This window comes from Heterocephalus glaber, unplaced genomic scaffold (assembly GCF_053883595.1).
Source record: "Heterocephalus glaber isolate CG9 unplaced genomic scaffold, H.glaber_assembly_v1.0 deba00001461, whole genome shotgun sequence".
Lineage (NCBI taxonomy): Eukaryota > Metazoa > Chordata > Mammalia > Rodentia > Bathyergidae > Heterocephalus > Heterocephalus glaber.
Window position 1 is genome coordinate 28,433,830 of NW_028258308.1, and position 24,678 is coordinate 28,458,507.

Here is a 24,678-nt window from a genome sequence, read left to right on the forward strand (position 1 = left end):
AAATTCTCGAAAAGTATCTTTTTTATTTTGTTGCTAAAGAAAAAAACAAAATGATGACTCATATGTCTATGATTATAACACAAAATAAAGTACTGAGAACAGAAAAATTCTGTACATGTAGCCTATGATTTTTAAAAACACAGTATAATACGCATGAAATTACATTGAAGACCTTAAGGATTTTTTATTTTGAAAGTTTTATAGTCTAATATGTATTAAAGTATAGCATATTATTATTTATATGTGATATAGTATTTATGCATATATGAAAATATACTTTTTAAATTCTTTTATTGGTACATTTTAGGTATACAACACAATTACGTTTCTCATTGGGAACTTGTACCTTTATATGATGCATCTTGGTTCTTACTTTTTCCCCATTCCTAACCCTCCCTTCACCCCCTCCACCCTTCCCTGTTTACAAAGACTTTATTTCCATTTTTTCCATTTCTCAGCATTTTTCCTTTCCCTTCTTTCCTTTCCCCTGCCCCTCCCACTACCCCTACCCCTTTGAAACTTTTCTTCCTATTTTGCATTATCAATTATTCATTCTAATCATTGGTACATTTTCGGTATACAATATAATGACATTCATCGTTGGAAATTTGCACCTTTACATAATCTCTCTTGGTTCCCATCTTTCACCCTTGCCCAGTCCTCCCTTCAACCCCTCCATTCCTCCCTATTTACAAAGAGAAAATATACTTTTAACTTTAAAAATACAAGGGAAGATATATACAGGTTAGTTTCAGAATATTGATATTTGAAGGCCATATGACAAGTGAAACTAGAAAAGTAAAAAAAAAGTTAGATCATACAGGACTCCTTAATTAGGCAAAATATTTTCATGGAAAAAAAGCTACCATTTTTTTTTATGTCTTTCTTGATTGTCAACAACAAAGGAAAGAGCATCATAATATTCCTGAAAAGTTAATGTAATTTTAATGTAAAATAGATGTTTTTCATATGTTTTTTGTCTAGTTAAAGTCTTCTCTCCATTAAGACTAGAGGCCAAGAAAAATGTTGCTGAGAATTTGGTGGGGAGGGGAGTCTGCCAAGAGTCACAGATATCACCTAGGCACAATGGCACAGAGCAGATGATCAGCACAGCAAAGCTGACACTGCATTCTGTACTGTACCTAAGGACCCTAAATATCAGTCTCCAACTTTAGCACTTAATGTGAAGATTGGTTTCAGAATGCTAACCAAATTACTTAAGCAAAAATATGCCAGACCCAAATTGGGCCTTTGAAGTACATGGAGGAAGTCATCCTTCGATTTCCCTGGGATAGAGGGGAATTGCTACCTATTCAGCTCTCCCCCTAGTTCCCACCTGCCACTTCTGAGCACTCCTGAGGAGCAGCTGCCTGAATATCCTTTGAAATCATCCAGGAAACTCTATGGTCAGTTTACAAAAACTCTAACCAAGAGTTGCTCCATTGAAAGCCTAGTTGGAGTTTTAAAGTCAAGCAAAAGAATAACCTATGTGCTTCACTATGCCATATAAATGGAAGCAAAGTAATAGAGACCGAATATACCCTTAATGTGAAACCATGATATTAGTTAAAAGTTACCCGTCAGAAGATTTCTACAGTAATTTTAAAGAACAACATTGTCTAGCCTTCTCCACCATCTAATTTTACAATGATATTGGCACATGATATTATTAATTAAAGATTATATAAAAAGAAGAATTTGAGGTTTGAACAGAATATACCCAGCAAATAAGGGACAGTCATTGGTTTGTTTCATTTCCTCCCAGTCTACAGAAGTTTCCTATTGAAACAGCAGAATAAAAATTAAGGCTATTTCACTTGTCTAGAAATGCTGACATAGAGTAATTACATTATTTTCAGCATCTGACCATCAATGCAGATGAAACTCTTCACTGCTTCTGAAAAAATAATTAATAACTTTCTAGTTATTTAAACAGGATATTATTTTAAGAAAGGAAAGTCTACAAAGAGGAATTTATTGTCAAATTAAATGTATAACACTAATACGAGACTCCATATAGTCCAGTTGGCTACAGATCAAATAATTCAGGGTGAAACTGAGCCAAGACTTTTGCTAAAAGATCCCTTTCTCTTATGGGTGAGTAAGGAGTATTACCAACTCAGAAAATCCAGGAAGATGCATATAGAATTTAAAACAGTGTGGGAGCCAGAACTTTGTATTAAGAATCAGCAAGTCTCAGTTCTATTCCTGGCCTCACCTATAATTTATTATGGCTATCTATGTGATGCTACAACTCTCTGACAAGCAGAGCATTCAGGCAATGCTATATTTGCCCATCCAAAAATCCACTATTTGGAAGCAACAGATATCTTACTGAATGTTTTGTTCTCTCCACATACTTGGCATTGAAGAACAGAGCCAGTGTGTGACTACAGGCGGAATTCTTTTAACTGGACTCCATATTTACCCAGTCCATAAAATGTCTCAGACTTTGCACCTCCTCCCCACTACTTTGTGTGTGTGCTATGATGTCTGCTGTTCAGTTATCAGCATTTGGAGAAAGAAAAACATTAGGATTATTTTCCCCAGATGGAAAGAAAGAAAGGTAGTAGAGCCTCCTGCTGTTTAAACCATACTAGTTCAGAAGCTTTTTGGAAAACTGACCCACTAGGAACCCTATTTATCTCCCCCAGATACTATCACAGTCAGAAAAACTTCACTGCTTAGAGACTAAATAGCTCTGAAGAGTAAATAAAGAGCATCTTTCAGATTTGCAGATGGCCACCAAGTGCCTTGGCCATATTAAGTTGTGGATAGCAAATCAAATTGAATAAAAGACTTTGTCTTGATTTGCCTAGTCTCTGCTGACCTGTGTTTGAAAGAGATACAACCGAAAATGTATTCCACAGCAGCTACATATATTTTCTACACTTTGACAACAGCTGGTTGCAGTCTCAAAGCAACAGGATGTTTCTGTTCTCAGCACTACACAGGCACAAACTGGGAAAAAAAAGAGATATATATCATATCACTCACTCAAGTTCAGCTCACATACAAATAAATGCACTCTCATTAGAAAAACAGATTGGGACTCTCCCATTAAGAATAGCTGGTTTATGACCTATACAGGCATGAAAATCTCCAGCTCCGTTAAAGAGGGTTTACAGAACTTGAAGAATTGCTTGCATATTCTGTCCTGATCAGAGAACACATAAAGAAATATATTTAATTCTAGGCACAGAACATTAATTGAGTCATTGAAAAAATTATGTCATATGCAGAGAAAGGTAAACAGAAATACAGAGGATTTGAAAACATGGGAAATGAAAAAATGAATAGAGGAACTGAGGGCTAGGGTTGTAGCTTAGTAGTAAAACACATGTTTAATATGTTCATAGTCCTTTATTCTATCTCAGCGCTGAAATAAGTAAGTAAATAAATAAATAAATGGAACTGAGGATTTTCACCTAGAAAAGTAAGAAAATGGATATAATGTAGTTATTCAGATATTTGAAGGCTGTTCTGTGGAACAGATCCTATATATTCTGCTTTATTCTGAAGGAAGAAATTGAGAAATTAGAGTAAATCAGAATTTTACTCAATAGAGTAAATTACATTTCTAATATTACATTTCAATATTACAATTCAATATTACATTTCTAATACAGTAATACATTTCTAATACAATATTACATTTCTAAAATATAAAATACAAAAATCTGCACAAATACAAAACAAGTTGCTTCCTAGATAATAGTGTATAAAACACATGATTGATTGAATGATTGTTAAAAGTTTAAGAAATTGGGTAAGATAACATCTAAAGAGTTTTACAATTAATTGTGGTGATATTGGAGTTCTTCAAAAACATAGTTTTTCTGTGTTGGCAGAAATGGAAAGCATATTGCAGGAGTTGAGCAGAGAATACATGATGGCATTTAACTTAGAAATGTTATCTACGAAAGGAAAGCAAATGAAACACTGGAAAGCAATCAAGGCTTGGTGTGAAAGAGAAAGGGTCTGGTCTAGGATTTGTCCTTGTAGGAGCGACTTTTACTTAAAAGACTTCCTGGAGTTCATTATTATTATCTGCAGAATCAGGGCATTGGCATTGACCATCACAGTCCTTATCTTCTGTATTTCTAAATTCTTAGATTTTGAATGAAATATCCAAGAAAGATTGTTAAGCAATTTAAAGAAATATATTTTGATTAAGAAAAAATATAAATGTAAAAGGCTGTTAGTTACAATGAATTTTAAGGAACTTTACAAAATTAAGTAGTATATAGGTCAAGGAAGGCAGACAAAAGAGCCACACTAAGAAAAAATAACCCTCCAGGAGAGCACTAAATTTAAATCTACATTTTATACTGCACTCTACCTGGGCAAAAGAATAAATGCTAAGGAAAATAAATTGATTAAATAAAATGAATTATTCAATGTTTTAATTTTGATTAAATCATAATTCTAGGTGTTGGCTTATCAAATAATATTTCTATTTTAAGCCAAATTCTAAGAATGATTCTCCATCCTACCGGTTCAGTGTGTTTGAGATAAATCATAAAATCACTCACGCCAAATTCCAAAGATTTATTATGCACACTCCTTCCAATTTTGAATTTATTAGTATCTAGGTGGTAGCTTAAAGGGAACCAGAAAAGTACTTACACCACAAAATCAGCAAATGTTACAAATCAGGACTTTCTTTTTCATTTGAAGGTGCATATTTAACAACACCTATTGTCCACCATCCATACTCCTAGGAAATAATTCTCCCAAACATTGCCCTCTCTTTTTTTTTTCCACTTTGATCTCAAAACAAAATATATATATATGATAATTAGCTGTTATTGCTCTGTAATTACTATCATATGTGTCCATTTCAGATTTTAGCATAAGAAGATTATAACTATTCTTAGTCACAGCTAGTGGCATTACTGCATATCAAATATAGTTGAGGTTTCAAAAATCTTTCATTACAAATAGATACTGAAAATTTTAAATTAAAATAAACCTAGAAATCACTCATTTTTATGCATCCTGCCAATGGCCTCCCATTGCACAGAAAGTAAAGCTTAGCTCATTACAGTTACCTTCACAACAGGGTGTCATTTATCACTCAGCTCATTTTGCACCGCATTCTGCCCCTCTCCTTCTCTCTCCTTCAGTTCCATTTTTATTTCCCGATCCTCCAATTGGCCAAAATAATTCTCAACTCAGCATCATTGTATCACTCTTCATGCCACTTGGAATGCTATTTTCCTAGCTCTCTTCTTCCTCCTTGTCTCTCCCTTTTTCCTCCCCCTCTTCTCCTCCTCCCTTTTTCACGCTCCTTCTATCTCTGTCTCCATCATCTCCTCCATCTCATCCTACTCCTGTCATGGTTTGACTCTCAGTTCCACAGAGATCTCTCTTCTGATCATCTTATGTAAAGTAAGGCATTATGCTTACAGTTATTTCTCATTAACCTATTTTTCTTCTTCTTAAACTTGTAACTATATTATTTATGAATTTAATAGCTTTCAGTCATATTTATTTTGTTCACTGATTGTTATTCAGTCCCCTTAATAAAGCTTTGCCCAGAACAGTTGTAACAGAAGGAAAGAAGGAAGAAAATAGAAGAGGGAAGGCAATTTAGCAGCTTGGTTTTGACTTGAGGGGAGTAAGTTAATGAAATATGGACTTCATGAAGAGGAGATTTCATTTATTAAAATGATCTTCTTCATGGACTCTATTGACAGAATGAAATTAATCTCCACTGCAGCAATCACCCTAGCCAAAATCTGCAAATACACTGCTCTGTTTTCAGGCATAGACTATTTGCTGGAGTTAGCCACGGATATATGAAAGGTTAAAACTTTGTGAAAAATTAATACTTTGGCTTTAAAAATCAGGACCATGATATATATCCAAAGCATCTGGTTTGTAGTCACTGTATTTAGTGCGGTTTTATGAATGTGTAACACATAAAATGCTTTCTCCTTCTAACCAAATATAGCAGAGTGTGAATAAGGAAGTACCCATGAATGAATGGGAAAAGAAATAGGCTTATTTCTCTAAAAAGAATATTACAGAACAAAAGTGTTTAGTTTTATCCTTTTGGCAGATGATTGAAATAATTTAATGATTACTCAAGGATTTGAAAGTATTTTCAAAGCATAATTTCAGCGTCCAGTTAATTCAAAGACAAATTGTTTCTGAGACTACTGCTGATAGATCCAACAAGCTGCAGGATATATTGCTTTACCTAACATGAACTTGGTAGCTGGAAAAAAAATCAATATATATTTTCCAAGCCTTACAAGGCATTATCTTATGGTTTGTATTGATTTCATTGTTATTATTATTACTGAAAATGTATTGGGAGGCAGTGGATAACTTGATTCTATGTCTGCCAGGTAGAAAAACTTTATCTTTGTCCTTCAGGGCCCCATGACTGAGAAATAAAAGACTGTCACACAAAAGCACATGTGGATAGAGATTCAAAGAAGATCATATTGCCAAACACAACTTCAGTTTAAAAGAATAGGAAATTATATAAACTAATACAATGGAAGAATAATTAAGGATACTTAATTATTATTCAGTCAAATTTTTTCATTTTGGACTATTTATAAGGGATTTAAATATAAAAATCAAATATTTCTGAGACTTTATTTTGGGTATAAGCAGGATTTTACTATAATAACACTCCTTTAAATATAACTAAGTTCTGTAACGTTAAAAGATGTAATATATAGAAAGGTTCAGATTTGTTTGATTACAAATATCATTGACACTTTTCAGTACAACAAAATATATGATAATGTAAGTTCATGTTTCTCTGTAGATCTTCACTGAATATTTCAGATAGCAGGAACAAGAAGAAATTGAAAGTAGTAAGACTGTTATAGCTTTCTAAAGGAAATAGCACGTATCAAAAATTCTTAATTTATTCTCAAAGTTAATTTGTCTTTGTGGAAGCAAGAGTAGTCCTTCAATTTGTATTGATCTGTTAAAACAAATACAGGCTTAATTTTTTAAAATACTTTATCTACTATTAGCTTAAGTAATTGATTCTCTAACCAACTTAATCTTATAAACCAATTATTTGACATCTGAAAGTTAATGATCTGCCCCAGCTGTTGGAGGTGTAGAGACCCCTATAGAATTGGATTAATCAACTAAATCACCCTAGTCCCTCTGGAGTGTCTTTAGATGGAGGTTGGGGAATTTTAAAGACGAAAAGTTAACTGCAGGGCTGGGGATTTAGCTCAGTAGTTCCACCGCCTACCTCACAAGCTCAAGGCCCCAAGTTCGATCCCCGGTACAAAAAAAAAAAAGTTAACTCCAAAATCAAAACTAAAGGTCTGATTCAAACAGTTGTCACTCTCATTCCATGAGTAATGCTGTCCCTGAAACACAGCCCCAAACCTGCTTTTGTATTGACAAAACTCTTGTATTGTCAAGCCTTCAAGATTCTGTGACAACTGGATTTCTCTCTGAGATTAGCTATCAGTAGTCCTTTAAAGATGATTTCTTGGCAATAAGTATCTCAGTCAGATGGGAGGTAGGAAATCTAGGTACAAGTGGTGCTTTACTTCAAAAGGCTAGCCTGGAGTCCCTTCCCTGTCTCAATAGGCTTGCTTCTAAAAAACGTACCTGTGCTTTCCATGCTCATTTTTCTACTCAGTGTCCTACCCAGCCCTAATCCCTTAGCACAGCATAAGACATCTGGAAGATTCTGGATACACACTGACTTGAACTGCATATACAAGAGTAGTAAAGAATCACCTCCAAGTAATCCTACATGGTCATTGAGAAGTTTTAGCTCCTCCTATAAACCATAGTATTTCCAAAATATATGTCTATACCATGGAGTATTCAGAGTAAGCAACCATAATCATTTCCAAAAATATATATATTTCTGTGCAGGATTTTTTAAAGTATTTTTTAAAAGAGAAAGAAGCTCGGAAAGAAGTATTGGCAATGACATAGCATGAAGCAACAGTAGGCAAATGGCGCCATGGAAGAAAAATTGCCCACTGTCCAACCCAAACCCTGCTTTGCTTCATTCTTTTCAGATGACTTTTACTATACTCAAAAATATCCCTCCAAAAATATTCTCTTATACACATCCTTAAATGTCTAACTACAAATGACTATTAGTGTCTTATAAATAATTACTTTGTACCTTAAGAAAAGACAAATATAGAACTTTTCCCCAAGAATAATTAATAGGAAAGATGTATCAGTACCCTTTGTTACACTTTTTCATATATTTAATATTTATGTAAAATGCTTTCTTGGCAGGAGATCAGTATCTTGCCAATGAAGAGCCCATTGATGACACAGAATAGAGCTTCCCTTCCCCTTTTAGTAGAAGACGGCCTATTATCCAGTGTCCTTTTTGTCACACTAAAGAACAAGGAACCTTTTATTCTTTCCCAGAAATGACTTTTCAAATTCAGTAACAACATGTTCTGTTCCCCAGGAAATAAGAGAAGATCGAGATAGGGTGAGGCTGGACTCCATGGTGCTGCTAATCATGAAACTGGACCAACTTGACCAGGACATTGAGAATGCTCTCAGCACCAGCTCCTCCCCATCTGGCACACCAACAAACCTGCGGCGGCAAGTTCCTGTGAGCTTCTCCCTCTCCACTTCCTTCCCTGTACGTTGTGCAGTCCCTCTTACAAGTGAAACACTTGTAAGATGTTTCTGATGATGACAAAGAGTCCCATAAAGAGCACTCAAATTTCTATGCTTCATGCAGAGAGCTAATAGAGACATGGGTGAAACAAAGAAAATATTTAACCTTAAATAGAAAGAACATAATTGGGAAATTATGCCCACTAGTGATTAAATCCTCTTCGTTGTAGTTGTTTACCTAATTGGTGGTTACTCTCTGATAGAATATAAACTCCCTTGGTAAGTACTATGTCTATCCTGTTTAATAAGTTACTTCTAGGGTCTCACAAATTTACATTGCTTGAAGAAAATGTTTAATAAACAGTTGTTGTAAGGATGGGGTGGATGGGTGGGTGGATGGCTGGATGTTGGTTGAACTAACCCGACAGAAAAATTTACATGAAATTATCTTGATAACACTCTAAATTTAACTCAATGAAATATAATCAAGAGAATAAAGATGATAATTTTCTTCTATATGCATCAATTCCAGGGATGCCTCCTCTGAGATTTTGACACTCAGAATAAAATTTGGAAGACACAAATCCAGGATTGACTATACATTTTACATATTTAATGTGAGCTTCATATTAAATGGTTTGGTTTGTACAGATCTAGCAAATACTATGGTTGAGTTTATCTATAATTAGACTAGAAATCTCTTTTCAATTCATCTATGACTTGTGTAATGCAATAATAAATACATTGAGGGAAGAAATTTGTATTTATCTAAATCAAAGAGGCGGACAATCATACGTACCTACTAACTAGAACTATTATATATATCCAATTCTTTGCTTAGTATAGTTCTCCACTGATTCTGAAGTAAACAAACAGATTAAAATAAGGTCTACTTATTTATTTTTTATTTTTTATTTTTTACTGTAACTGGAATCTAACTCAGAAGCTTGCACTTGCAAGGCAGGTGCTGAGCCACTGAGCTAAATCCCCAGCCCCAAAATAATGCCTATTTAATATACACCAGGTGTGATTCTAAGTGTTCTGTATGTCTTAATGTAATAATTCTTCACATTTTTTCAGATGAGTAAAAGGTATAGAGAAGTTTTTAATGGTAAGAGTCAGAGCTGGAATTTAGTTCTAGCCAGTCATTTTTTTATTATTACATATTAGGTATACAAACTAATTGATTTCATTTTGAACATCCATTCATCCATATATCATACTTTGATCATATCTACTTTCTTGCACTTAGTGACTCTTCCTTCTCTTCTTCTTTTTTTTTTTTTTTTCAGTACTGGGGGTCGAACTCCAGACCTTGCACTTGCGATGCAGGTGGCACCATTGAGCTAAATCCTCAGCCTTCTATCTTTTATAATGAAACCTCTCTGGCTCTCTGGCTCTCTCTGTCTCTCTGCCTGTCTCTCTCTCTCTCTCTCTCTCTCTCTCTCTCTCTCTCTCTCTCTCTCTCTCTCTCTCTCTCTCTCCTGTAGTGTCTTTCACATAACTTGGTTTTAGCAAGTAAAACATTGAGAAGGAAGTAATGCAGTCAAAGTGATATCCTGAAGGCTATCACGAAGGGCTATTTTAAACTGAGTGTGGTTGTGCACACCTGTAGTCCCAGCACTTGGGATGCTGAGGCAGGAAAATCACTGGGAGTCTGAGACCTGGGCTACATAGTGAGTTCAAGGCCAGCCTGGACTACATAGTGAGACCCTGTCTCAAAAATAAAAGGAGGGGGGGAGTATTTTTAGCCAGGCATGGTGGCACATGCTTATAATTCCAGCACTCAGGAGACTAAGGCAGGAGGAGGTCCACAAGTTTGAAACCAGCCTGGACTCTCTACTGAGATCCTGTCTCAAAAAGACCAAAAAGGAGGGGTTATTTAAATTTTATTTACATAAAAAGAATGTATAGAAGATTTATACTCACTTTCATTAATACCTCTAAAGCCTGGAATAACCATATTTTTCAACAGGAGATACCTTAGTAGTTCTTTATCATTATTGTTAAGTATGAGACACATTTTCTCTTTAAAGGTTTTCTAGTGTGGAATCATTAATCTCTCCTTTCTTTTAAGTGTGTCTACATTCAACTTTCTTTTGTCTTTAGATATTTAGGAGAAAGGCATAGCTCAAATTTCTGCTAAATACAATTCCATGTTATTGTCTCCATCTCAAAAAACGAGATAGCCCTTCTCTGCTAGACAGTGTTCTTGTTAAGTGGTAAGCAAAACAAAATCAGGAGCTAACATAGGTGATACTTTGAAGATCTGTCTACATCTACATTTTCTGCCTCCATTTAAATTGCAAAGTGGACCTTATACTATACACCACAACTCATGGAATAGCAACACAATTGTTGTCTCTGTAAATGAAGATCTATTTATAAACTCTTGATATGTAGTTGGAATATAAGACAAAATAAGACAGTGGAAACATGAGCTTTGGTGGCTGCCAATCTGGTTCAAATATCAGTTTTATAACTCCCTTCTGGGAACATAAGAAAATTATTTAACTTCTCAATTGTAAGTTCATTTAAAAAAGAGAGATATTGTTTCTTCATTAATACTGACTTCTTGGGAGGAGTAAATGAAAGAATAATATGTGGTTCACACAGATCTAGCACAGAATATATATTTGGCAGTTATTGATTCTCTCCACACCCCCATACTCATTCACATCAGGGACAAGGCTAAAGATGAATAAGACATATTCCTTAGCCTTCAAAACCCCTTTTTGGTCTTCATGTTTTTCTAGGTCACTCCTTGGTCTTCATTTCTGTTCCTTGGTATTCAGAGCTAATTTTAACATTCTCTCATCATCAAAACTTTTTCCACAAGCTCTTTCCATTCCTTTTGATAATTGCACCACAGAATAAAAGGATTATAATGGATGATTATGACTTTGTTCATCCAGCAAGGAACTGTCCTAGATTCCGAGAAAGTGCCTCGCCCTTCCCTTCTACTCCACTTGAGTTTATAATGCAGCAAGAAGAGCAATGAACCAGTGACTCCCCTGCACCCTCCATCCGAGAATGCTGATGAAAAAAGGCCATAATGAGTTCTACATATAACAAAGAATGTAAAGAATAATGTAGCCTTATTTAAGAATGAATTCAGTGTAAAATAAATATGAAAATAGGGGTAGAGGTAAAGATCTAAAGGAGGCTGCCTAGACAGAGCTATATAGTTGGCTATAACTTCATATATTCCCCACAACTCAGGATCGAGTTTTCTCCGCAGAGTCCAAAAACTTAACTTTGTCCAAGCACTCACCACACATCAGTCTCTAACCTGGCTCATGATAGCCAGTCTCTTGGGAGAAGTGGCAGGCAGAGGCATGAGGTGAAGAAGAAGACAGTAATATTTAATGAGCATTGCACGTTACTTCATTTATTCTCTTGACAATCCTAAAAGGAGAAATCTGAGCTTCAGAAAAGATGAATAATTTACCTATGGTCATGGTCACACAGATAGGAAATGGGAAGTAACTTACCAAAGTCCAGACAGCTGCCAATATTTATTTCCACATCTGTCAGAAAAGCTAATGTTCATTCTGCTGTGTTAAAAGCTTTCCAAGATGCAATTTTTTCATTCACAATGGGATATCATTTCTTCAACCAGAATCCCTTGTCTGACAGTCAGTGACTTTTCTTCTACATAACAAGGTATTTTGAGTTTGAGTTACTGTTTTTGAGTCCATGTATAGTCAGGAAGACATTGATAATCTCTTGAGATATTTCATCCATCTTGTAGTGAACCTTAGGAAATATGAGTGCTAAAACCACTTCACTCTTCATCACTGCTCAAGTGAACATAGAACTGGTGGAAATTGAAGTAGATGGCTATAAAGCATTGTCTGTAATAGTTAAAAACAAAACGTTGTAGTTTTTTTAACATTATTATTTCACTTTAGAACCATTATATGACTAGAAAGATGGAAGAATACCTTGGTAATTACATAGTGAAATCATAAACAGAAAGACAAAATTAATGTAAAAGATTTCTGATGTACAAAAAGGTCAAATATAAATGACTTATAAATTTCCTGCTACTCATGATTATGCATTTAATGTTTATAAATTACCTGCAATTTGTCACTAATATTAATTCTATTTGAAATTTAAACAAATCATATTTTACCTAGAATAATATACTCTGTCTACTTAGAAAATAAAATAGATGGGCCTGATATGAAGTCATTATGGACATTAGAATACAGCTATGTACTTTGTTCCTGCATGTACACACACACACGCACACACATACATGCACACACATGCATACACCCATTCCTAAAGAATGCAGTATTACTCTTCATATTCGTTATCATTGTATTTGTGTTTTATACTAGTTCAATTGCAGAATAGTGAATTTTAATGCTATTGATGATTTATAAGTTCATAGCAAAATATACTTATATTGAGAAGACAGAAAAAGGATATTAATATTTGTCAACTTGGTTATTCTTTCATATAATATTAATATAATATTATGTGACAAAGTTCTGTGTGCCAGGCACAATTCTCAGACAAGGGGAAATGTCAGTAAATAAGACAGGTAAATCTTGCTCTGGTGATGAAAAGGACATAAGGATAATAAAGAGAGTGGAATTGATATGTAAATAGACAGGTAAATAGTTCAATAGATCCATTGATAGATATAAATAAAATGTTATAAAATAATTTTGATATATATATTTTGTACTGTAGAGATCAAAGGGAGAGAACTCCTTTGCCTTGCATGTAAACAGGTGCTTTTATGTAAGGGCACATTTCATGCTGTAGAAAGTAGCTTAATGTAATAGAAGAACTAAAAAACAGCCAGGGTGACCAGAGCATACGAAAGAGCAATAGAGTAGTAAAGTGTAGGGTCAGAGAGTTGGGGTTCAGGGCAAATATTTGACAATGTAGACAATGGTAAAGTTGATACATAGAAAGAATAGACAAAGAGATATTTAAGTCAACATTTTCTCAGGTTAAAAGCATAGACTGACATGGACCTTTGACATGGACCCTGTTCTCTGCTTTCTCCCACATTTACACTTCCTCTGTGCTGTCAAATCACCTACAACTTAAAGAGGTCATTTGATAAATTAAATGCACAGCCTTTGTAGAAATTATAGAGTGATTGAATACATTCCACAGATGTCTTAGCTTCAAATTATGTATAGTTACTAAGAAGGAAGGCATAATGATGTTAATTATTGTTTTATATGGCTACCATTGATTGAAAATTGTTACACGCCAACTGTATGCTTAACCGTCATAAAATTTTATGAGTGGATATTATTATACCGATTTTTAAACAAGGGAATTATATCACACATGAAAAAACATAATTCATATCCTCAGTATATAGTTCATTGTACACACAGATAGTTGAGCTGAATGATCTAGCCCATTGTAATAGAAGCGACCATGCTGGTCTAATGGGAACAGAGAAGAGAGTAAATGGAGGAGAAATGAGATCTTTCTTTGCATGTGACGTTCACTGTGGCCCTATGTGGAGTTCAGAGAGCACTTTATTGCATGCGGGGTATTAAGCACTTTACTCAAGGTTACATAGTAAAGAGAGACTGTCTCTGTGTTTCTACTCCTAATTCTTCCTGCAGTCCCCTGACAAGCTCCCACTACTAGCCTTTCCAACTCACATCTAGCTGTTATGTTAACAAAGTAGAATGTTACTACTTCTCAATTATTTGCCAGCCCTCACAAGAATACAATTGTTTTACAAAATAATGCTTAAATCTGAGTGGTGTGTCAACATCAGAGAGTGTTTAGTGCATCTGTGTGTGTTGACAGAAAGAGAATGTGGAAAGGTGCTGGGTGGGGGGGACTGACATGCAGGGTATACTAACCAGTACATTTGCTTTTAATAGGATATGGCATCAGGAACTGAAAATGGAGCAGATATGATTTCAGCAAATCAGATGCAAGCAAATTTGTCTTCCAGTACCGAATCCACTGATCTACCATCTTCCACCTCAGTGACCAATTCTGGAACCAAATCCAAGGCTATGGTAAGTTGTAAATGATAGCAGTGGGTCTTAACATACAAGTGTTGGTCTGCATCAGGTAAGGATTTATATCCCATTCATTCCTATCAAAGAAATGCTCTTGAAGTCTAAGCTGTTCAGAGTTGATAGTATTTATTTAAGGGCCATCCTAGAAATATATTTTTAGTTCTATTGTTTTATAAATGGTAGCACACGTATTTCACTGAGACAGGCCATAAATCCAGAACCATGCAAAAATATGGTAAATTTTGTCACTAAATACTCAGAGCTTTAAAGAACCAAAAAATAAAGTCTGGAGATGGATTTTCCTGCATTATTATCCTGACCACCACATCACTTACTAATTGGAGAATTGGCTTTCTAAGTATTAGTGATAGATAATGAGAGATGCATGGATGGATGGATGCATGGACAGAAGAATGGATGGAAGGATGGATGGATGGAAAGACAGATAGATGATAGAAAGGTAGATGAATGGATTATGGAAACAGATTTATAAAATCACCAGCATTATAAATTTTCTGTGAATATTAAATTGTATAACATCTGTAAAGTGCTTAATGAAATATTTGGTACAGACCAAATACTGAATAATGTAAGCTAATGTCATCATAATGATGCTTCATAAATTTTACAGTGCTACCTAGACAAGTAAAGACAAAAGTTATCACAGAGAATAATATAGCAGGATAAATTGTGAATAAAAGACATTTTCCTTTAAGTAAAAGATGAACAGCAACAGGAAAATAGTATTTGACTCTAAAAAGTAAATTTTATGGAGGAAGTAATTACTACTTCAAATATCTAAAGTCCTAGAAGTTCCAAAATAACCTTTCCTAGTTTAGTGAAAATCATAGTGCCGTATTACTTTTTTAAATGGCCATGTTTAACACAGAGAAACAAGTTTAGATTGCTTGTTTGCCTACCTTTAAAGTAAAAAGCAGTTCTAAAACAGGTCTCCGGAGAATGCTCTTTACTTAAAACATGGTAGATTTGCTGCAATTGCAAAGAATTAAAGTGCATCATTGAAAAAACAGATATATGAAACTTTAATATTTACATAGAAATAAAATTTTATGTAGCAAATATCTCTTGGTGGAATTAACATCTATTGAACATCTTCTACATGCCATGAATTATGCTAGATGAAAAAGACTGGAAGAGGAACAAAACACATTCTCTTTTCAAATACCTTATGTTCTTAAAAGCTGAAATCAATGAAATGCTATATGGGCTATGGTAATAATGTGTATATCAGATATAAGAACTAGACACTTCACAATGCTATTTTGGGTACACGAAAAAAAACAAGTTCAACAATGAATGACATTCCAATGCAATGAAATCCTGCTCTTCTTTTTCATAATAGGTCATAAAAGTTAAAAAATGAAATATGGTTAAACTATGAAATCCAATAATCTCATTTCCTCGCATTCTGGTTAAGAAAAATGATTTCTCCCTTCCTCGCTCCCTCCCTCCCTTCCTTCTTTCCTTCCTTCCTTCTTTCCTTCCTTCTTCCTTCCTACCTTCCTTCCTTTCTTTCTGCAGTACTGGGAATAGAAACAAACCAGGCATGCTTTCACTGTGCTACATTCACACCCCTTTTTATATTTTATTCTATTTTTTAGACTTGGTCTTGTGAAATTAGCAAAGAGAGACTCGAACTTGCAATCCTCCTGATTCAGTCTCTCCAAGTGCTAGGATTACAAACTTGCACCACCATGTCTGACTAGGAACTTTTTTTTTTTAATTCACTTAACCATTTTCGATGATTTTGAGAATCATTGGAACATTGGCTTTTTAAACATCAGAGACAGGTAAGGGGTTCACTATTTAAAGTCATTTAAGCTTTAATTCACTTTTTTTATTCATTAAGTTTATTGGTACATTTTAGGTATACAAATGATGATATTCATCATTGGGAATTTGTGCTTTTACATGATATATCTTGGTTCTTATTTTTTTCCCCATTCCCCTGCCTTCCCTTCAACCCCTCCATCCCTTCCCTATTTACAAAGACTTTGTTTCCAATTTTTTCTTTTCTCATATTTGTTCCCTTCCCTTCTTTCCTTTCCCCTACCCCTCCCACTTCCCCTTCCCCTTTGGACCTTTTATTCTTATTTCATATTACCTATTAACATTTTGTTCCTTATTTACACTTTCAATTTCTCACACCAGATTTTTTTTCATTAAGTTTATTTGTACAATTTAGATATACAATACAGTTACATTCATCATTGGAAACTTGTACTTTTACATGATGTATCTTGGTTCTTATTTTTTCCCCATCCCCTGCCCTTCCTTCAACCCCTCCACCCCTCCATATTTACAAAGACTTTATGTAATCACACTAGAACTTTTTAAACCACTCGTTAGTTTCCTGCCTACCAGTTCTGTTCACTCTGATACTTGTTCCATATTTATCTTTTGTTTTAGAATAATGAAAATTGAACCCACTTTTTCTCCCTTGAAACACATAATTTGTTACAATGTACACAACTGTGTGTGTAGGTCGTCGGTCTTTTTTCAATATCCCTTATTAATAAGTACAGTAGATATAATTATGCACAGGTGTACACACACACCTCCAACTATTTTCAGTTTTTCCAACTATTTTCCACATATGTCCAACTATTTTCAGTTTTGTGATGAGAAACATGAATCCAACAGTTTTCCCAGGACTTTTATCCTTTAGAGTATTCTGGAAAGGATTCTTTTTTATATTTATATTTTTCATTGTTTGCCATATCAATAGACTGAACTATTCACCCAGCAATCACAGTTAACATGTATTTAAGTCAATTATTGAACAGAGAAAAATACTCTTTCACATATTTCAGGTAAAATATTTACTAAAAATTTGTTAACTTTGAATAAAATAGTATGCAAATGTGCCATCCACAGTTAGCTGTGACTTACCTCAGTACTCTTACAGCTCCATAATCACGCCACAACTCACTAATCAGAGAACAATGAGGATTTGTTCTGCATTTGATTCACCCTATAAATACAATGTTCCACTTCAAGACAACCAAAACCACCTAGCAATCATGACCAGTACCACAGGTAGAGTTGGAAAGCTGGAAATGCAACTCTGTCCAACTACTGAGCTATAATTTATTAAATTTCTCTAGTAGGCCATGAAAAGTATCCAAAAAGAAACACTCTACTGTCAAAGACAGCTGACTTTGAGGAAATTTCTTAAAGAAAGTGGTTAATAGGGTCCGGGGATTTAGCTCAGTCGTTTCACTGCCTGCTGCGCAAGTGCCAAGGACCCGAGTTCAATCCCTAGTTCCAAAAAAAGAAAGAAAAAGAAAGTGGCTAATAAAAATAAATGAAGATAGCTTGAAAAACAGGCTATTGTTTTGTGTGAGAATATTTTATTTTTTGTTGCTATTTATGTTGATAGCCTTTTAGATTCTCTTTTTTACTACAGTTTGAAAGTGATTCTTGGATCATGAATCATTTTTATGGTTGAAATATTACAGTTAAGAATTTTATCTATTTTATGAGAAATTAAACACAATACTTTTCCCCACAATGTGTAGCTTAGGTAATAGATGATACATAAAAGTAGTCTGGATACTTCGTGAAAAGAAAGAAAATTCCTGTATACTACAGCACTTTTCTTTTCATTATGAACTAAAATTTCAATTTTAATTTTAAGGAGAAATATGAAATTCTTAAAACACCCAATTAACTTATCTACTTTTAACGAATTAACCTTCTGCTATGTTTACTGAAGCTTGCATATATTCAGAATTAGTTTAATTTGCATTTGATTTGCTGCTGTGAAATCAATTTATAATGATGACTGTCACAAAATATTTGGCTTTCCTTTTGCTTGTAAGTTCTCTGGGTTTCTAGGTACATATTTTTCAATGAGACTATATATATATATATATGTATATATATATATATAATTGAAATGAGATGAGTGAATAATATCCAGATTTTTCACTAATAATATTCAGATTTTTCACTAATTCTAGTATACATCATCTGAAAATCAGGCATTGGATAGATTTCTGAACTGTATTTCATACAAAAATGAAAACACTGCCAATAAACACATCAGATGGGAGAGAACCGTAGTGCTTTATATCAAGAATTTCATTCTTTCTCTCCTAACATTGTTCTGTTCATTTGAAACAGACTTATAAAGCCTTTCAGACTAGACCCCTACAGATAATGCTGAAACTATTGCGTCATTTTCTGTAAAGTGCTTTCATGCAATATAAAGCAATATTCTGGTGCCATTCTGTCAGTGGCTTGAATTATCCTGGTATTATTTAACATAAAGTTGTTACATAAAAGTTTTAAAACTGAATTCAGAGGGATTCCAAGTGGATTTTTGGTCTTTGTTTATGTTTTAGCATTCAATATTTGTTCTGAAGTATATCATCTGAATATACACTAAAATGCACTAATCTTAAATATTCAGCTTAATGTATTTGAATGTTTGGACAAACATTTGAATTTATAAACGGCATCTACATGCCCATATAGCTGTCACTCAGGTCAAAACAAACTTTGAGGGACCGAAATTAACTGTGGTTTATATACCTCCACATCACCTGCCTTCTAATTAGGTCTAAAACTGTTATAGTTAAGAGCAAATGAAGCTTACATCCAATTCTAGAGTTGTTTTACCTTTTTATTTTATTTTTATTTTTAATTGACCTATATAATATTTGTATTTGTTTGTGGGGTACAATATTGTAATTTGGTGCATGTATATACAATGTGTAATGACAAATGAGGGTAAATGGCATTTACCTCTTCACATGCACTAATATTTCTATGTTAGAAACTTTCAGACTCTTCTCTAATATTTTGAAATGTATCAGAAATTGTTGTAGTTTATAGTTACCTTACTGTGCTATAGAACATTAGAATTAATCTCCCTTTTAACTGTAGTTTGGTACCCATTATCCACCCTCTCTCTGCTCCCCTCTCACTTACCCCTCCTAACATGTTATGACCTCTATTTTAATCTCTACTTCTATGTGAACATTTTTAGCTTCCATAAATGAGTGAAAACATGTGGTATTTGTCTTTCGAAGTCTTGGTTTGTTTCACTTAGCGTAATATTCCTCTGTTCAACCCATATTGCCACAAATGATAAGATTTCATTTTTTATGGTGGAGTAAAATTTCACTGTGGACATGTTTTATTCACTCATCTACTGATGAACATCTCATTTGTTTCTATAGCTTGACTATTGTGAAGGCTACTGCAATAAATATGTGCAATCAGGTATATCTTTGATACACTGATTTCATTTCCTTCAGATATATACTCAGTAATATGATAGTTCTATTTCTAGTTTGTGGAACGATCTCCACATTATTTCTCTAGCAGCTGTACTAATTTACATTACTATGAAGAGTGTATGCCAGTTTCTTTTTTTCTGCATCCTCACCCGTATTTGTTGGTTTTGGTCTTTTTTGTGTTTACTAGTTTCATTGGGATAAGATGTCATATCTAACTTTGTTTTTCATGATGTTGAACATTTTCCATGTACCTGCTCACAATGCCTTTACTTAGAAATGTCTGTTCAGGTCTCTTGCCCATTCTTTAATCAGATTATTTATGAGTCTCTGCTATTAAGTTGTTTGAGTTACTTACATATTCTGGATTTTGATCCCTTTTCAGATAAATAGTTTGGGAATGTTTTCTCTCATTCTTCAAGTTGCCTACTATGTTGTTTGCTGTACAGAACCTTCTTTAATTCCATTTAACTAGTTTTGCTTTTGTGAACTGTGCTTTTGGAGTTTTACTCAAAAAAATCTTTGCTTATACCAGTGTCTTGAATGTTTATTTTGTATTTCTTTCTAGTAGTTTCATAGCCTCAAGTTTTACACTTAGGTTCCTGATCGATCTTAATATGACTGTTATAGACAGTGACAGGTAAGAATCTAATTCCATTTTGCCTATTTGTGTCCAGTTTTCCCAGCACCATTTATTGAAGAGACTGTCTGTGATGTATGCTTATGGCTTCTTTGTTAAAAAAAAAAAGTTGGCTGTAAATATGTAGGTTGTGATCTATATTTTCTGTTCTATTCCATTGGTTTACGTCTATTTTTATATCAGTACTATGCTATTGTGATTACTATAGCTTTGTGATACATTTTGAAGTCAGATATTTGATATCTTCAGCTTTAATCTTTGTGTTCCAATCTATTTTGGATACTCTAGGTCTTTTGAGTTTCCATGTGAACTTTGGGATTTTTAAAACATATTTTTGTGAACAAAGTCATTGGAATTTTGGGGATGATTGCATTGAATCTGTAGATCATTTTGAATATGATGGACATTTTAATGATACTATATTCCAGTCCATAAGTTTGGGATGTCTTTTTGGTTTGTTGTGTGTGTGTCCTCTATAATTTTCTTCACTGTTTTATAATTTTCAATGTAGAGATCTTTTAATTCCTTGGTTCAATTTATTCCTATATATTCTATTTTCCTGTGTGTGGCTGTTGTGAATGAGAATGCTTTTTTGAATTTCTTTTTCAGCCTATTTTTTAGTGGTATATAAAAAGTCACTAATTTTTGTACGTTCATTTTGTATTCTGCACTTTTGCTAAATTCATTCACCAGCTCTGGTTTTTTTGGAGTTTGTGATATCTTCTACATAAAAGATCATGTCATCTACACAAGGGAATAATTGGACTTTCCTCCTTTTCTAACTGAATGCCCTTTCTTAATTTCTGTTGCCTAATTGTTCTGGCTAAGACTTCCAGTGCTACTTGAGTAAGAGTGGTGAAAGTGAACATCCTTGCTTTGTTCCAAACCGTAGAACAAATGCTTTCAGCTTTTCCCTGTCTCAGAGGGTTTGTTGTTGTTCTTAAAGTTACTTGTAAGGGCAAATGGTCATTAAATGACTATCAATTGCACATGTATGAAGAAAGAGACCAAGACTCTGATAACCAGGAAAATAACATATTCTATTTGTGAAATAGGTAACTGGAGGAACCAGAAGGGTCTAGTATTCTCCTGTACTGAATAACTAAGAGCATCATGAATAGTATACAAGGATGTGATTTTAATTCACCATAAATCCCAGCCCTGGCCCCCACCCAAGACACTGCTTTAGTTACTTAGTGACACAGAAAACTCTAATAAAACTGATGGGAACCAGAATCATTTGAACAAGTTGAGACAGAGCAGCTTTGAGTTTATCCTAAACAATCTAAGGGAAATTTCAATATACTGGTATGTGTATGAGCATGTACTGTGTTCCAGAATTACAAAATAAGCCTTTTACTGGAGACATCAAAACAGTATAAATTGTTATCCTCAATATCTGTAGTTGCTTCAGTGTAAAAAAGCCATATATAGCTTATTCCAGCTCAAAGCAGCAACAATAGTTCTGATTTCACAGATTGAATTCTAGCCTTTTGACCATTATTACTAACAGGAAGATAAGACAGATGAGCAGGGAAAAGAAAAGCACATAAGGGGGTGGGGGAGCCCAGGGCAGGCACAATGACACCCTGCTATATGTAGTTAATTCTTCTCATTCTTATTTTGTTCAATTTTTATTTTTTATCAATACACGTTTGCAGTACAAAATGATCCCATTTCTTAGGGGGAGTTGGTACATGTACACAACACATCTTTTCATACCCTTTCCCTCCCACCCATCCCCTCTCTCTCTATTTCTTGATCCCCTTTCCATTTGAAAAAGACCTATCTCTGTATGTCCTATAAGCTATCTTTTATTTTATTCTATATTTGTATTCTCATATAAGAGAAATCATGCATATTTAAGTCTGTGTGTCTGATTTATTTCACTTAATATATGGTCTCAAGGCGGATCTATTTTCTTACAAATGACTCAAGCTTATCCTTCTTTATTGCAGAGTATATAAAAACCATGTTTTCTTTATCCATTCATCCATTCATGGACATATAGGCTGCTTCCAAAATTTAGCTATCATGAATTGTGCTGCTATAAACATGGGTATGCATGTATCACTGTAATACGATGATTTTAACTCTTTCAGACAGATACCTAGGAGAACTACTGAATTGAATGGAATTTCTACTTTTAGTTTTATTGAGGAATTTCTATACTGATTTCCACAGTGGTTGTGCTAGTTTACATTCCCTCCAACAATGTAGAAGTGTTCCTTTTTACCTGCATCCTCACCAGTATTTGCTATTATTTAATTTCTTGATGACAACTATCTTTCTGGAGTAAGGTGGAATCTTAGTGCTGTTTTAATTTGTATTTCTCTAATGGTCAATGATGTTGAGCACTTTTCATATATTTATTAGCCATTTGTATATCTTTGCAAGAATGGTTCAGAACAAATTCTACCTAATATCTGCTATTAATGGCCAAGTTTGTGAGCCAATGATCATTTCTGGATAACTTTTAAAAAACAAAGGATCTCTATGTGATATCTAATCCAATACTTTAGCTCCTTTTCCTGACACTTCCAAAAATGTCATTGTCAGGGGCTGGGGATTTAGCTAAGTGGTTCCAGCTCCTGCCTCGTAAGCACAAGGTCCTGAGTTCAATCCCCAATATCAAAAAAAAAAAAAAAAGAAAGAAAAAGAAAAGAACAAAAATGTCATCGTCAGTCTAAACTATAATTGAAGGAAAAAATTTCTCACTGTGACCCCTAAAGCACAAGTATTCATGCTGAGGTCAAAGTGTGTAGTGAGGAGCTTACACACAATCTATTCATATCCCCCTTTCTGACATGATAGAAGCAAAGAGTAATCTGCATGGTACGACACTGACTTGTCAGAAATATCCTCCTTAAACACACACACACACACACACACAAACACACACACACACACGTTGTGAGATGAGGAAAAATGAAAAGTGACAACATTGTGATAATTTTGACATTGTTATTTTTGATGAATGCTATTAAGAATTGAAGTCATTTTAAAGTAGTATTTTATTTTGCTTTTTTCACTTTGATACCTGTGCTTCAAATATATATATATGATATATATCAGCTTAATTATATGTATATATAATCTCAGTGTATTATATAAACATTATATATATATATATATGTATGTACATAGGTTTGTGTGTGTGCGTGTACGTATATTCCCGGATGTTACCAAGGAATTAAGAAAAATCTTAACTTGGAGTTCATGAAAGGATTTAGAAGGACTCCTTGAAGCCTTTAAAATTGTATTTTATATTATGTATACATGTCAGCATTTACACATTTCTGGATATTTTTTGAGGAGTATCATCAGATTATCAAAAGCCTCTGAAAATACCTATAAAGAAACACTACATTTGAGTCTTTATGAGTCAGTTATTTATCCAGTGAAGAAATTCATTGTTAAATATACTAATATTTTTCCTACAAATAATAAAGTATACTTCAGGTATATTGATAGAAATTACCTTGTTTGGGTTTATGTCCTAGTGAAACATATCACTGTATCCCTTCCACAATAAAAGAGGCTGTACTTTATGTGAAATCTGACTCTGCTATGAAACCATAATATGTCATTTGCATTTATTCTATCCAACACATAAATAAAAAACTGACCCCAAAAATGAAAGCATAAGCCACTAAGGGCTACTCATAAAAGTTACAGTGTAAGTCAGGTTTTTTTGTCTGAATGCAGTGACAGATCTCATACATATGATCATTGAGCCAAAGTCATGCTGTTTCTGATACATTAATGGTAGGCATTAAATTTGAAAAAAAAAGTATGCAGGTTCTGGAGCCCAAATTTAATCATTAAAATATCGCTTAACACTCAATTCTTTTTTAGTAATAGCTATACTTTGTGTTACCAGGTTACTGCATGATATACTTTTCATAAATGATTATCAGGTGCATGTTTTAACAAGGCTGGCAATTTCCTCTAACACTACTTAGTATTTGAAGCAAAATACAAGGGAGAAGCATGATTTTTTACAAGTAGAAGATTGTAAGTACTTCTTTTACTGAAGCCTTGGGGGAAATCCACAATATTTTGAAATAGTATTTTATGATGTCACATTATATTATTAGCTTTCATATTCTAAGAAAAGAAAATAGTATACTAAAGGAAAAAATTATGCACATAG

The 24,678-nt window shown here is 34.0% G+C and overlaps 1 protein-coding gene across 3 annotated transcripts in view; it reads left to right on the forward strand.

The window, feature by feature from the left end:
* Dlc1 (DLC1 Rho GTPase activating protein) overlaps positions 1–24,678 on the forward strand; it is a 404,145-nt gene that overhangs the window by 96,911 nt on the left and 282,556 nt on the right. For 2 of the 3 annotated variants that reach the window (XM_087217213.1, XM_021246665.2), the window contains exons 3-4: positions 8,435–8,614; positions 14,472–14,612. In XM_087217213.1, coding sequence (XP_087073339.1) covers positions 8,435–8,614; positions 14,472–14,612 — 321 coding nt within the window. The remainder of the gene's footprint in view (positions 1–8,434; positions 8,615–14,471; positions 14,613–24,678) is intronic. The other variant, XM_021246666.2, reaches the window with a different exon arrangement.